Source organism: Tamandua tetradactyla, chromosome 12 (assembly GCF_023851605.1).
Source record: "Tamandua tetradactyla isolate mTamTet1 chromosome 12, mTamTet1.pri, whole genome shotgun sequence".
In the NCBI taxonomy this organism is placed as follows: domain Eukaryota; kingdom Metazoa; phylum Chordata; class Mammalia; order Pilosa; family Myrmecophagidae; genus Tamandua; species Tamandua tetradactyla.
Window position 1 is genome coordinate 26902600 of NC_135338.1, and position 15626 is coordinate 26918225.

General features: G+C 37.1%; 1 protein-coding gene across 6 annotated transcripts in view; it reads right to left on the reverse strand.

The window, feature by feature from the left end:
- Positions 1-15626, reverse strand: part of DCAF5 (DDB1 and CUL4 associated factor 5) — a 121516-nt gene that overhangs the window by 53896 nt on the left and 51994 nt on the right. For 5 of the 6 annotated variants that reach the window (XM_077122828.1, XM_077122826.1, XM_077122829.1 and 2 more), the window contains exons 2-5: positions 13830-13973; positions 11482-11518; positions 10432-10571; positions 7170-7299 (exon numbers count right to left, since the gene is read on the reverse strand). In XM_077122828.1, the coding sequence (XP_076978943.1) occupies positions 7170-7299; positions 10432-10571; positions 11482-11518; positions 13830-13941 (419 nt within the window). In that variant the 5' untranslated portion in view covers positions 13942-13973. The remainder of the gene's footprint in view (positions 1-7169; positions 7300-10431; positions 10572-11481; positions 11519-13829; positions 13974-15626) is intronic. The other variant, XM_077122827.1, reaches the window with a different exon arrangement.

The window sequence follows — 15626 nt, forward strand, 5'->3', positions numbered from 1 at the left end:
GTTTGCCAACTTCTAAAGTAGGGTTATCTCTTTCTTTCTAACTTAAAGTTCTTTGCATATTCTGGATATGAATCCTTGTTCAATGTACGTGTTATGAATATTTTTTCCCAGCCGGTAAGTTTATCTTTTTACTCACTTAATGGTGTCTTTGATAAATAAAATCCAATTTAATGGTTTTTTCCTTCTATGTATAGTGCCTTCTATGTCCTGTTTAAGAAATCTTTGTCTACCCTGATGGCCTTGCATTCAGAGAGGAAGGAAGCCAAGGCCAATAGAGCCTCATTCTTTAAAATTTCAACAAACATCAAAACATGAATACCTTTTCCAACATTTGAAGTTTAAATGCAATGTGGCAAAGATTGTCTGGCTGCTTCAGAAGGCAAGAAGTTACACTTAATTTGGCCTCTTTAAGAGGAGGATGGGCACAGGTCCCACAGAACAAAAAATGTTTAAACCAGAGGCACCTAAGAGCCAGGTGAGTTCTTAAGAGCAATTTCTCTGTGATAGTAGGAATTTGGAATTACTGCCCACTTTCAGATATGTCAATTACACACATATAAAAGCACCATCTTGCAAGGTAAGCCTTTATAGGAATTCCTGGCTTTAGCCCCAGTTTTATTACTGAGTAAGGAAAAAAAACACCTATTATCCTTGTCAAAGCAAGACGCTGTTACCTGTCATGGAACTAACTGTTCCTGACAGAAACTGAAGAGATTAGAAGAGAGAAGGGTAGTAAGTGAGCAGATAGTTAAAACAAGCAATGAAAAGAATTAGACAAGCAGAGTGACAGTAGGAGGATTTTGCTTTCCCTCAATTCCCTAGACATCAGAGAATCTCAGTTATGAAACTCTTCAGAGACCACTGCAATACTCTTAGCAAGACATACTACCTGGTTAGGACTAATGTAAATACCTGGTGAGGACTAAGGTAAATACAGGGTAAAGGATGATACTGACTGTATTTTAAAGCTCAATGTCTGTGTGAGATCAAAGGAAGAAGTGATTATTTGGTACACAATTTATATTTTCTGTAGCATACCATCTAATTTAACCTGTATGGTCAGTTGACTTATATTTACATGGAATGAGATCTTGTTATTCTGTGTAGTTTAATGTAATACCTCAATACATTCCAGAGTATCTTGGTCAGAAAATAAAAAAAGTATTTGCAAAGTCCCTTTGAGGGACTGGGGAAAAATGTTTAAAATTTTGAATGTCCAAAAAGGGAAGGAAGTTTTACCATTTATACTGAACCAATATCTATTTTTCAAGTCAAAGAAGTGTGGTGGTGAATCATATTCTGGAAAAATAAATTTGTTCAGTCACAGATTACGTTTTTTTTTCAGGTTGTCCAACAATTTGGTTTCCTCCAGAGGAGTCTCAATTTGGGGACTAAGCATTGTGTTAGAAAAACAAGACAAAGTCCAGATTCTTTAGCTCCCTTCCAACTCTTATAAGAAATGGTTAGTCCCCTTGAGAACTGGAGAGAAAGGAGGAAATATTAAACTTCCCCACCTTGGGAATTCCTGATATTCTCACAAGCATTAAGGACTCCCAATTTAATAAGCCAAGCCCTCAAACTTGGGGCTTGCCATTACGAAACTTATTCCAGCAAAGCAGAAGCTAAGCCTGCTTATAATTATGCCTAAGAGCCACCCCAGAGTAGCCTCTCTCTCTCTGAGACCACTCTGTAAATAAACTCACTACCCTCTTCCCTACACGGGATATGATTCCCAAGGGTGTAAGTCTCCCTGGTAACATGGAACATGACTCCTAGGAATGAGCAGGGCCCAGGCATCATGGGATTCAGAATGCCTTCATGACCAACAGGGGGAAAAAAATGGAACAAAATAAAGTTTTAGTGGCTAAGAGACTTCAAATAGAGTCAAGAGGTCATGCTGAAGGTTATGCTTATGTATTATATAGATATTCCTTTTTAGTTCCTAGTGCATTAGAATAGCTAGAAGGAAACATCTGAAACTATTCCAGTAGATCTGATTCCTGATGATGATTGTATAACTATATATCTTTTAATATGTGACTGTGTGATTGTGAAAACCTTGTGACTGACACTCCCTTTAACCAATGTATGGGCAGATGAGTAATAAAGTAAAGACAAAATAAATAAATAATAGGGGTGATAAAAGGTATGAGATGTTTTGTATGTTCTGCTTTATTTTTGTTTTATTTTATTATATATATTTTGGAGTAATGAAAATATTCTAAAATTGATTGTAGTGATGAATACACAGCTATATGATGATACCGTGCCGTGAGCCACTGACTGTATACTTTGGATGGATTAAAGACATAAACAGGGTGTTGTACAGGGACATGGGGGTAAGTCTAAAAGAGCTTAATGAAAGCTTGTTCAAACATGAAAAGCATACTTAACTTATACATGTGAAATTTCCTCTCCCATCCAGTCACCTATACTCATATATCCCCGAGTATGACCTGTTCACTACTACCCAAAGCAGACCTTTCAAACTCCAATGCCTACAGGGCCAGGCAAGTAATACAAATGAGGGAAGCAAACCTGTGTAAGACAAGCAAAGTATGGCAGGACTCTTAACACACCATAAATGTTTAAAGAACCTATGACTCAGCTTCAGCTGTTGCCATATGAGAATAAAGATCCAATGATATTTTTTACTTTTTCAAAAGAAGTTAGAAATCAGGATTTTTGTATAATTTTCCAAAGCCCTGTAGGCCAAATAAGATATTTCTGTGGGTTGAATTTGGACTGTGTAGGCCAAATAAGATATTTCTGTGGGTTGAATTTGGACTGTGGGCAGCTAGTTTGCAACATTTGCTCTAAAGCTTTTCAGCAAAAGAAACACATACTGGTTTCCAAGGTTAGGAGAGCAAGAAGTTTGGAAAGTCAGCATGTAGACAGGGGCTAGGTCAACAGGGAGTGAAAAGATGTTTAACTTTTATAGGCAAAAAGCCTAAAGGACCCAGACTCCAGATTTGGGCAGGTCTATACTGGAGAAGCTTGTGAGAGGTATCCTGAAAAAGTTCTATTGCAAGGAGGTTTAGATGAAAGAAAACTAAATTAAACTAAGGTTTAAAGAACGTAATTTATATAATTCTCAAATATTGGCACATAGTAAGTGCTTAATAAATATTAGCTGCATTTTTTCATTATTATGAGGCACCAAGAGGTAAAGTAACATGCTGAAGTAGAAGTGCTAAGGTGTACTGCCTGGGTTTGTACTCAGGAAGTTTGATTACAAATCCTACACTCTAAACCACCAAGCTCTTCTGTCTCCCCTTACGTCACTGGGCTGATTTCTTAAGCTGTATAGTAAGGAAGTCAGATCAGATGATTACAGTTCCTTCTAGGACTGACATTTTATGCTACCTGCCAGCCCTCTACTCAGTTTATTTCAAGGCAACAGTGAGACAAAAGTATCTTTTCTAATCTATAACCTAGGAGGTGATCCTGCTCATATACTTACATGCTACCAAGCTAAACTAGAGAGGTACAGCGTAGACTTTGGGTAAGGCCAGAGAAGCATTCAAGCATGGAATAATCCATAGGTCATGTGCAGAAGGAAAAGGGGTCCAAGGTAAATCCCCCTCATTGACACAAAGAAATTATATTTGTTTCTAGGAGGTCAGTACCCTTTCTGAGTAGGCCAAAAATTCACCCACATGATCAAGTTATTATAAATTGGAAGACACGTATAAGCCTGGCAAGGAGCCATGATAGACTCTAAACCTACAATCTCCAGAACATGGAATGACTCATGCTTTTGGAGTCATGAATTTAACTATGAAAAGCTACTAAAAGCTCTCTCCCTCTCCTACCACATGCATGTTCACTCTGATACACAAGCACACACAGTTTTACCTGCAATTTTAAGAGATCCACAGATCTCCTAAAATCTCTCCCTAGACTTTAAGAGCCCTGAAACAGATCTATTCTGTTCTAGGCTTGTTCTCCCAGTGGATTCAGAATTGCCCCAAGATCTGGGTCGGGGTTTCTAGGCAGCTGTACTCAGGGGACAAATCAGCTATTGCAACTCAGCACAATTAATCCTGCAAGGAGAAGACAAAGGGCTCTCTCTCCCTCCCCCACACCAATTTGTACTGAGGGAATTCAAACAGAAAAGATCTGCAATTCAATCCCCAACCACCAGTGGATGTGAATTTAAGAAAAATACTCCAAGAGTATTTCATGCCTCTTTTCTGCCTCATACCAAGAAAAACCTCACAGAACTTTAAAAGAGTTGAAAGAAACTAGGCAAAACTATTACTAGTCCCCATGGCACTTGGCACCTCCTTTCAGTACAAGAAAGTATTCATTCAGTCAAGATTGCCAATTAGACTTCATAGACGATTTTTTCCCATATGGGCTTTGAAAACTATAGGTTACCAAAGAAACCATATAACCTCACTCATAATTGAAGGGGAAATCAAAACAAGAAAATACTGTTTTCCCCTATGAGATTAGGAAAAATTTAAATGTTTGTGAAAGTCTGTTTGTGAAAGTATACACAAAATGTTTGTGAAAGTATACACAAAAAGTCTGTTTGTGAAAGTATACAGCTCATAGGTTTGTAAATTAGTGACAATTTTGTAAAAAAATTCAAATATATATACTCTTCAATGCAGCAATTCCTTACAGATATTTTTGCAAAAATAGGTCAAGATACATGTGTAACCAGATTTGGTGCAGCATTATTTATAAAGGCAAAAGCTGGAAACAAGAAGTCCTGGTTGCTGGGTACATGACATAAATGGAATACCATATAGCCATTAAAAAAATGAGCTAGTTCTATAAGTGTTAACATGAAAAGAACCCCAAGACATATTAACTGATAAAAAAAGGTTGAGAACAGTGAGCATAATTACATGGTTTCTTTACATTTTTAAAAGGATACATGTACATGTTGATATATACATTAAATTGTATTCTAGAAAGATACATAAGAAAGTGTTGGCTGTGTTTAACTTTGCAAAAGTGACTAGAGACTGGGTAGGAAAAGAATCATATAACATATAAATATTTAAAAAACATAAAAGTAACAGATAATCTGAAGATGGAATTTTTTCTTTTTTTTTTGTTTTCATTACATTTTTCAACATAAATCCCTAAATCTAATAAACATTATTATAAAGAATAAACAATAATCCTCACTGAGAATTTTTAAATAAGAAACCAAAAGGAGACAAATGGAAAGGGAAACAAGGCCCAAATACAATGTACAGTAGGAAACTGATGGAGGAGACTGGGGGAGAATGAAGAGGAGAATAAAACACTCACACCCCCTCTTCTTTCAAGGCACTGCTGACATCATGTATTACTCAAGCTTTCCATTGGAGATGAATAATCAGTGCCCTACTCCAGTTGCCAACTGTTCATTGCAATTATAAGTATGGGAGATAGCAGGTAGGGAGGAGACAGTTGGCATAGTAAGTACAAATCTTGCCTTTTGTAATATGGATTAGGCAGAACAGTTGTTCCTAAAGAGCCTGAAGTGGCAGAGAATGCTGTAGTTAAACACAGAGGTTGCCTTCCTGGCAGCAAGCAAACCTCTCTAAGCACACAGCGCAGTCACAATAGGGTTCCTAACCTAGATGCTTTTCAGCAACATGGAAAAGCAAGAGCCAGGTGTTTATGCAACAGAGAGGGCAGAAAAAATCTGTTGCCCTGTGGAACTTCAGAGAGCCCTTCTCAACATCAGGTACCTTCCTCTGGGCTACAAAAATCTCCTGCAATAGCTTCAATCCCCTCTAATTGCCCCGTGGAGATAAAAAGCTATGATTAAAAATTAGCAAGGAAGATAAACCTCTGTACTTAACTGCCCTTTTCATATGAGGCCCATGAAATGAATCATAACCTCACTTGCTCTCCATGATATTCTTCGGCAATATTGCTTTACGAAGTGGAAAATTTCCTCCCTTGTAGCATTCCCAGAGGACTAGCTATGCATTTAAGCTTAAAAGCAAGGCCAGCTTTACGTACCAGTGCCATGAAGGGTTGTTTCCAGGGGATTTAGGAAGCATGGAAAAAGCTTCCTACTACACACACACACACACACACACACACACACGCACACACACACACACACACACACACACACACTTCTCTTAATGACACCTGAAACACACACGCACACGTACACGCACACACACACACACACTTCTCTTAATGACACCTGAAATACTCCCTCTGGTGATTTGTACCTTGGTTCACGATTGTCCTAAGTGTACTCTTTTAATAACTCAAAAAGAAAGGGAAATACAATAGGTCCCTAACACCTTAGTGCAGTGGTTTTTAAACTTTTGTTGTCTCAAATGGGTCCTTTTGAGTAACTGAGAAAAGCAAATGAACCCCCTAAGCAGAAAAATGCACCTTACATGAATCCTAATAAAATACCCATAAAATTTTGAGGGATCTGGTCTCCCTAAAGCCCATCTAGGACAACCCTCCAGTTTGGTGTTATAAAGCCCTAACTCAGTATCAATGAGTTTGGCAGATCTCTTTTCTTCCTGGGAAAAGCTGCCATGCATCTGGTATAGACTGGGCCTAAGAAAGGGAGGCAGAACTGAAGGGAAGCTCTTTCCACTTCATCAGTTTGCCTAGAATTGACCCTTTCTTTTTCTTTCTTTCTTTTATTTTTAATAAAAACTTTTTTATTGCACAATATAACATATATGCAAAGCAATGAAAGAAAAAAGCAGTAGTTTTCAAAGCACATTGCAACAATTAGCTATAGAACAGATTTCAGAATTTGGTATGGGTTACAATTCCACAATTTTAGGTTTTTATTTCTAGCTGTTCTAAGATACCAGAGACTAAAAGAAATATCAATATAATGATTCAGCAATCATACTTGTTTGTTAAACCCTACCTTCTCTGTATAACTGCATCCTTTGAGCTTTCTCCAACTCTTTAGGGATATTTGAGCTATGGAGAATTGACCCTTTCTTGATTCCAGATGACGATTTATGATTCTTACTCATCCAGAAGGATGGATTTCTCACATTGTCTGCCCCAGGAAAGACAACTCCCTGGCTTCAGTGACATGGTACAAGTTAGGAGACACCCTTATGAGATCAACTGCAAACAGGTTCTCACAATCCCTGCAGGCTGATCACATTACATGAGATGAGGCGGGGGAATGTTTTAACACTTTATAAATAAAGGTGGCTCACCTCTGAGGTTTTCTAATATCCCAGAGTCCCACTCCTTCCTTTGAATTGGCTGTGGCCAGTAACCTGGGCTCCACAGGATTAAACATGACACTGTGAAAGGCTGATGGGTAGTTTGCCAGGCAGAAGGGCTCTGTGGAGAGAAATTATGATCAGTTCATTCCAGGCATCTTTGAGCCAGTGGTAGGCAGACAAGCAAGAGTGTGAATGTGAGTAGGAGCACATTTAATAACCACCCTGAACACAGTACATCATCCCAGCAGTCACCCTTACTCATAAGGTCCTACAAGCCCTTGAACACACTTTCTGTGCACACAATCTGAAAAAAGGCAGCTTAAAACATTTATCCACATTGTAAGCTATAGCACTCAGAAGTACATATGACACCTATTCAGATCCTGTGACAATACAAAATGGTTACTTAAATGGGAAGGTAAACAGTTTTACACTCAGGAAAATTGAATTCCATCAGCTGAAAAACTTCACAGCCAATTACTGGTTGGATTATATCTTTAATCCAAATTTACTGGTTTTAGAAAGTAAAAGTTTTTTTTTTAACCTATTCTTTATTGCACTAGTGTTTTTTTTTTAATTTTTTTATTAAAAAAAATTTTTTAAACATAACACACAAACACGAACATTCTTACCATATGATCATTCCATTCTTGGTATATAATCAAAAACTCAATAGCATCATTTCTTAGAACATTTGAATCAATTTAGAAAAATAAAAAGAGAAAAGAAAAAAACTAATACATACCATAACCCTCACCCCTCCCTCTCATTGACTGCTAATATTTCCATCTACCCAATAATATTTTAGCCTTTGTTTCCCCTATTTTTTCCTATACCCCTTACCACTCCCTTTCATCGATCACTATAGCATTTCAATCTACTTAACCTATTTTAGCATTTGCTTCACCCATTATTTATTTTTAATCCATATGTTTTACTCATATGTTCATTCTGTAGATAAAAAGAGCATCAGACACAAGATTTTCACAATCACACAGTCACACTGCAAAAGCTATATCATTATCCAATCATCTTCAAGAAACATGGCTACTGGAACACAGCTCTACATTTTCAGGTACTTCCCTTCAGCCTCTCCAATATACCTTAACTAAAAAGGTGATATCTACATAATGCGTAAAGATTACCTCCAGGATAACCTCTCGACTCTGTTTGAAATCTCTCAGCCATTGACACTTTATTTTGTCTCATTTCTCTCTTCCCCCTCTTCTGGTTGAGAAGGTTTTCTCAATCCCTTGATGCTGAGTCTAAGCTCATTCTAGGATTTCTGTCCCACATTGCCAAGAAGGTTTACATCCCTGGGAGTCATGTTCCACATAGAGAGAGGGAGGGCAGTGAGTTTGCTTGTCATGTTGGCTGAGAGAGAGAGGCCACATCTGAGCAACAAAAGAGGTTCTCTGGGGGTGACTCTTAGGCCTAATTTTAAGTAGGCTTAGCCTACCCTTTGTGGGGATAAGCTTCATATGAACAAACTCCAAGACTGAGGGCTCGGCCTATTGCTTTGGTTGTCCCCACTGCTTGTGAGAATATCAGGAATTCTCAACATTGGGAAGTCAAATTTTCTCCCTGAAAGTAAAAGTTTTAAAAATGCACGTAGAATTTAATGAAGGCTACTGCAAAATCATACTGCAGTTTTCCTTCTGGTTCATATTGCTTGCTAAATTAAAAAGGGTACAAGTGAAGAAAATAGTCTCAGTCTAGAATTTATGATTTTTTTTTTTCACATGGGGAGGCACCAAGAAGCAAACCCGGGTCTTCTCTCATGGCAAGCAAGAACTCTACCATTGAGCCACCATGGCCCAGAATTTATGATTTTACTCCCAGTAACTTGCACTTCTCTTGCATTCAGTCAACTTCCCCTAGAAACTCTGTAGCCTTCTGTATATATCAGCATGCTCCAGGTAAGAAAGGAATCACATTGATAACTGGAGGACATATCTGCACACTCTAGGTAAGAAAGGAATCACTTTGATAACTGGAGGACATTGTGGAACCCATGAGAAGTAATGAAAAGAGTTTTTTCCAGTAAATGATTTCCATACTTCAATAATGCACAGGCCTCCAGGCAGGTGAAGCATTCAGTCATTTCAGTCATCAGGCAGTTCAGTGCAGAAAAAGGAGAATCTCACCTACCAAGCACACAGTGACTCGATCAGTTACTGCTTGCTGCTTCTTTGTCTGCCTGACCCTGAGTACAGGCTCCTCTTGTAGCCTGAACCTCAATGATGAGCAAGGCTAAATTATTAAATGTTAAGAATACAGAAAAACAAAAAGACCAGATCCTGCCAGCAAATAACAGGGAAGACAATGTAGGCAGACTAGTAATTCAACATCACAGTTATAATCATTACAGAGTTGTACCAACTATGGGGGTGGCAATGGCACTGAGGACACTAATGGAGGAAAGGACCTTTGAAGACAGGCAGATTTAAAGAGAATTCTCTTTGCAGGAAATAAGCTGAGATGATGCATTTCCTGAAGAATTTTGGAAGTTCAAGGGGACTAGTTCTTCATTTCACATTTCAGGGACTCAAAGAGCACACTTGGAGGAGAAAGTGACACAGACAGTCCCCTTTATTCATCATTTTAAAATCTTATATACAGGGGGGTGTGAGGGTAGTTCAGTGGTAGAATTCTTGCCAGCCATGTGGGAGACCTGGTTCGATTCCCGGCCCATGTACTTTTCCCCAAAACAAGTAAACAAAAACCAAACAAACGAAAATCAACAAATGGTGCTGCAATAACAGGACACTCACATGGTAAAAGAATGAAATGTGACCTACCATACCAAAAAAAAAAAAAAATCCCATATACAGCAAGGGTCATGATTCAGAAAAAAAAAAAAAATCTGTGAAACTAGGGTAGATAATACATCCATTATCTGTAAATAATCAAGAGTATGTGCACGTCAGCCTTGTCTACCCCGCTTGTCTCCCTCCACAACAAAGCACTACATCTTTTGCTCCATGTAGCCACTAAACACCAAAGTACTGATAAGGCTTGTGGAGATTGGGAGATAACTGGAGAAGGGCTAGTAGAGGTGTCTTCCTTCTGACTACCTAGGGATAGGATGAAATCTAAGACATACATCTATGCCCCCAAGTGAGAGTTTCACATTTTCCTTTCCTTTACATCACTCTCACCCAGATTTACTCAGGTCATAAATTGGATCTATAGTGAATTTGATATCAAACTTCAATCTGATCCAAAAGCCTTTTATACTGTGACCTACCTCCATGAGGAGACTCCCGGATGTCCCAGATGAGAACCCGCCCATCATCTGAGGAGCTAGCAAAAATGTTGTCATTTACTGGACTCACTGACAAGCCATACACTGCATCTTCATGGGCAAACACATCCAGGGTCTCGCTGCTGAGAAACAGAGAGCAAGAGAGAGGCACACAGGCACACACATACACACAAACATAGTGCAGAGTACCCCACACTGGTACCTACAGTGTAGTTCTCTTTCATTTTTAGAAAAATGAAATTCAATCTAGCTAAACACAAAGAATATTAAAATGTGTGTTGGTCTTTTCCTAGAAAGTTGATATTCAATTTTCAGGTAAAAAAAAAATGTTACTATTAAGGAGACATTTTATAGATTTCATAATGTTTCATTTTTGTACTAAATAAGCATTTTTAAAAGTGACTCAAGGGATGAGTTTATGTTTTCATTTATTAGAGAATACATTTGCTGGTGGACAGATATGGGGGTTGTGCTTGATTTCCAATAAGCAAGGGAAAGCTTTAAAGCAGCAAGTTCTGATGCCTGTAGTAGAGGGATCTCCTGGGGACTTTGGCATGGTAATTAAGAGCATAGCTCTGAGGCCAGATTGGCAAGGTTCAGACCCTAGTACCACTTGACCTTAAATACCTAACATCTCTGGACCTCAGTTTCATCATGTGTAGTGAAGTGAAGATCACAATAGTATCTCCTCATGAAATTATTGTGAAGGTTAAACGAATTAATACATACAAAGCACTTACAGGTACATAGTAAGAACTAAATAAACATTAGCTATTGTTATTATTAAGTATTATGCTCCCTTCCCTTCCATACTCTCTCTAAATTTTCACCTGAAAACTATGATTTCATATCAAATCTTTATAAATCAAAACCTGACTTTCAAAATTATTATAGGAATCTTTTTCAGAAAAGGACAGTTGGTTTCACCTTATTTTCCTCAAAACACAAAAACTATTTTGGCCTAAAGAGTAATTTGCCTCTCTTCATATGAAAGCAGAATCAATCATCTTCACACGCCAAAAATCTATTTACCTTTCAACATCATGGAGAATAACTTGCTCATCATTTCCTATAAGAGAAAAAAGCAGACATTTTATCATTTCTGTAGGTATTCCCCATCCATATCACAATATAGTATTTTAAAGTTTTCAGGAGAAAATATGAATAAAGTCAGTTAACACAAATTAAGAGAATTAACTAGAAAAAAAATGTATTAAAATAATTTTTAAAAATAGGACATTCTACAGGGAATTCTTTAAAGCTTAATAGCAACTAGGTATAGAAAAATAACTGTTTTCAAAATACATTATTCAGTGGATCATACAAAAAACGTTGCCATTAAGGAAAAAGAATAAATGATCATGGCTAATCAATTCACTCCTTTGACCTAGTATTTTTTTAGTAAAACACTCATTAACTGTGAGTCATGGAATAAGCTCTTGAACTCGTTTTTTATCTGTAAAACGGGTAATTTTACTTACTTCATAGGATTGTTATGTATGTAATTCTTCATAAGTCCCCGATAATTGTTTACTACTATTCACATTCTCATCAACGTCACCTCCTTAAGCTCTCTCATTAGCATTAAAATTTGATGATTGTGATTATAAATGTTGAGCACATTTTTATCCACAATTTTTTCTCTTGCATTTCTCATTTTACCAAGGGGTCCAAAAATACTACATTCATAATATAGGCCTGTTTTCAAATAGTTTATATAACCAAAAAATAAAAACTAAATTTGAAAAGACATAAAGTAAAAATTTTCCCACTCCATGACGAAAGTACAAAATTAGACACTTAAACAGCAAAGGTAACAATAAGGATGTGGCCAGGTCATTTTAAACAAAGCCCTGGCTGTAAACTCTACTGTGGATGTACGCTGATTAAATCAATAATGTATGCCTTCTAGGTATCAGGTCCAGTGCTTGGATCTGAGGATATAAGAATAAGATTCTGCCCAGTCCTTGAGGAACTCACAGAGCAATTATAAAAACAACTAACAGCAAAAAGACAGTTGGTCTTGTGGTAACAGTATTGTCTAACTATGAAGACACAGATAGCTCAAGGTAAATAATTGCCCTGAGCAAGGCAAAAGTAGATGGGAGAAGGAAGGCTTTATGGAAAGGGGGAAACTCAAATAGGATTTTTTTTCAATGAAAGACTTAGGGGACTTGGTGAGGCCTGAAAAATTAAGTACAGAATGAACAAAAGGTATGAGGGCAAGATATTACAATGTAGTGAACCCCTAAGATGGCAGGTATGTTAGGGTGGTAGCAATCATGACATAGGGGAAGGGGGTAAGGTATGACAGGTAAAGTGGGGTTTAGATCTTATCCAGTGGGCACTGTGGGGTCAAAGTTTCACATGGTTAAAACTACATTTTCAGAAGAAAATTTATGTAAAGCTGTATTTTTAAAAGTAAACTTATATAAGCAAAGAATTGGAAGGCTAGAGAGAGAATGAGTAGAAGTCACAGACTACTACTATAATTGTCCAGGCCAGAGATGAAGACCTGAATCCGGAGAGTGGATATAGAAAGGGAACAGAAACTAAAAGGATGACTATGAAAGGCTTTAAGGAAATCTAATGGGAGTTGGTAACTAACCAGATGTGTAAATGAAAGAAATTTAGGGACTGAGGATGACTACAATATTACTATTAGGTTGAACCATATGAAACTGTCATTTTTATAAGTTGAAAACAGCTGAATGTCAACAGTTTAAGGTTCAAGCTAATAGCTTAAATGATTGGCTGTACGGTGACATGAAAAAGAGAACCCATGGGATACGATGAAGTTTTTTTGTGCAGGAGAGGACTAATAATCTTGGTTTTACATCTGCTGCATTTAAATTGTTTGTGGAATACATAGGTAAGCATCCAGTGAATAAATCTGCAGCTCCGAAGAGAGGTCAGGGCTAGAAATATGGTGGTCAGAAGTGAGTGTGGTTGACTAAAACCATAACCAAGAGGTTGGCTTGAGCACAAGCCTTTCCAATTACATCTTAATACAATGTTTTTCAAACAGGAGCGATCCAGGGATCATACAACTAATCTGAATCACAACCATCATCTTTATGAATAAACAGAATTTTTTTAAAAATTAGAGTGAACCACACACAGTAAGGTTAAGTACTATTTCATGAAACTTTTGTTTTAGGCATGTGTGTTTCTATGTATCACACTGCAGAGTGAAATATGTCTCCTATTAAACAGAAAACAAAAAACACTACCCGAATACCTGTACTAAACTGCTATAATGCACACAAAATAGTAATCCCACAATTCAATAAGATAAAGAAAGAAAAATAAGGAATAATCTTTCTCTAAAATCCCAGACACATTAGATTTCCCAAGGTAGAAATCTTTCTTTCTCTCACCTCCCGAGAATACTTTGGTGTTCCCACTGTTGAAAGCCAGACAAAAAATATTGGAATGATGTTCTCCTTTCAGCTGTATGGGCTTCACTCTGGAGTGGATGGCTTGTTCCATGTGCCATAGTAGAACTCGGCGATCATCTCCTCCTTAAGAGGGAAGCAGGAAGGTAGGATTAAAACAGCTGACATTTTGAGGCTGACACTTGGTTTCGCCAGCCTGGAATCCCATTCTTTCTAAAACTGTACCTCCCAACTCCATGAGATTCTTCCAGGGCACAGAAACCCAAGACTCTACCCACTTAATCACGAAAAAGCACATGGCCTCTAGCTTACTCAAACACTCTCTTGTAGGAATTTGAATCTTGAACAGACATACAGAAATGGAAAGTACACAGATATCAGGAATTCCTGCTATTGAGAACCCCAAAGCCACAATGTTTCCGTCTTTCTAGAGGACCAGTTATTTAAGCATCTCTACATTTGCTACCTAGAATTCTTCCACCTAAAGTCTTTCCTTCCCTCCGTTCTTCCCTCCTCCATCATAGGAATGAGAAATCCTTCTTGACCAAAAGGGAGAAGAAAGAAGATAAAATAAAGTCTCAGTGAACCGGATTTTCAAATAAAGTGGTTGGGGGAAAAAAATCTCAGTGGTTGAGAGATTTCAGAGTCGAGAGCTTATCCTTACACATTATACAGGTATCTCTTTTTAGTTTATGGTGTGTTGGAGTGGCTAAAGAGAAGTACCTGAAACTGTTAAACTGTGTTCCAGTAGCCTTGATTCTTAAAGAAGACCGTTTGACTATATAGCTTAAACAATGTGACTGTGTGATTGTAAAAACCTTGTGTCTGATGCTCCTTTTATACAGGGTATAGCCAGAGGAGTAAAAAAATAAGGATAAATAATAGGGGGAGATAAAGGGTAAAAACTGAGTAGATTGAAACACTACAGGTCAATGAGACGGAAGGGTAAGGGGCATGGGATGTATGAGTTCTTTTTTTTTCTTTTTCTGGAGTGATGCAAATGTTCTAAAAATAATCACAATGATAAATACACAACTAGGTGGTGATATTGTGAGTCACTGATGGTATAACACAGTTGACTTTATTTGTGTGGATATTTCTCAATAAAAATATATATTTTTAAAAATCTATCAAATGGGACTATTACCATTTTATAATATTAAGACTTCCAATGCATGAATACGGAAAGTCTTTCCAAATATTTAGATCTTTACTTTTTTTTCCAAATGTTTTGTAGTTTGAAGAGTACATGTTTTGCATTTCTCTTGTTAATTTTTAAAAGTATTTTATTCTTTTTAATGCTACTGGAAATTGAATGGTTTACTTAATTTCATTTCCAGAATGTTCATTGCTAGTGTATAAAGATATAGTTTCTTCTCAGATTTTTAACTGTTTGAAAATTTAGCTTTATATTTGATTTGGGAAAAATTGTACATTTTTTTTTTGTTCCTGTATGTTTTATTATGAAATGGTTGTTCTAAGGTTTATAATTTTTAATTTATCACTGTTTACCTTTAAATCATGTCATATTATTATGTCACATAAATATAAGAAACTTGCAACATTAAAAAAATTGTAAATTTGAAACTGTGCCTTTAGTCTCTATTTTATCATTTACTTTACTGAATAAATGTCTGTAGCATGAAAAATATATATACCTGTAAGGATGAACACCAGACTGTTAACTGAGGTCATTACTTCTAAAAAATGGGATCAGAAGAGAAAGGCAGAACAGACTTTTTTTTTTATTTCTACTTTATATATTTGGCACTGCTTGAC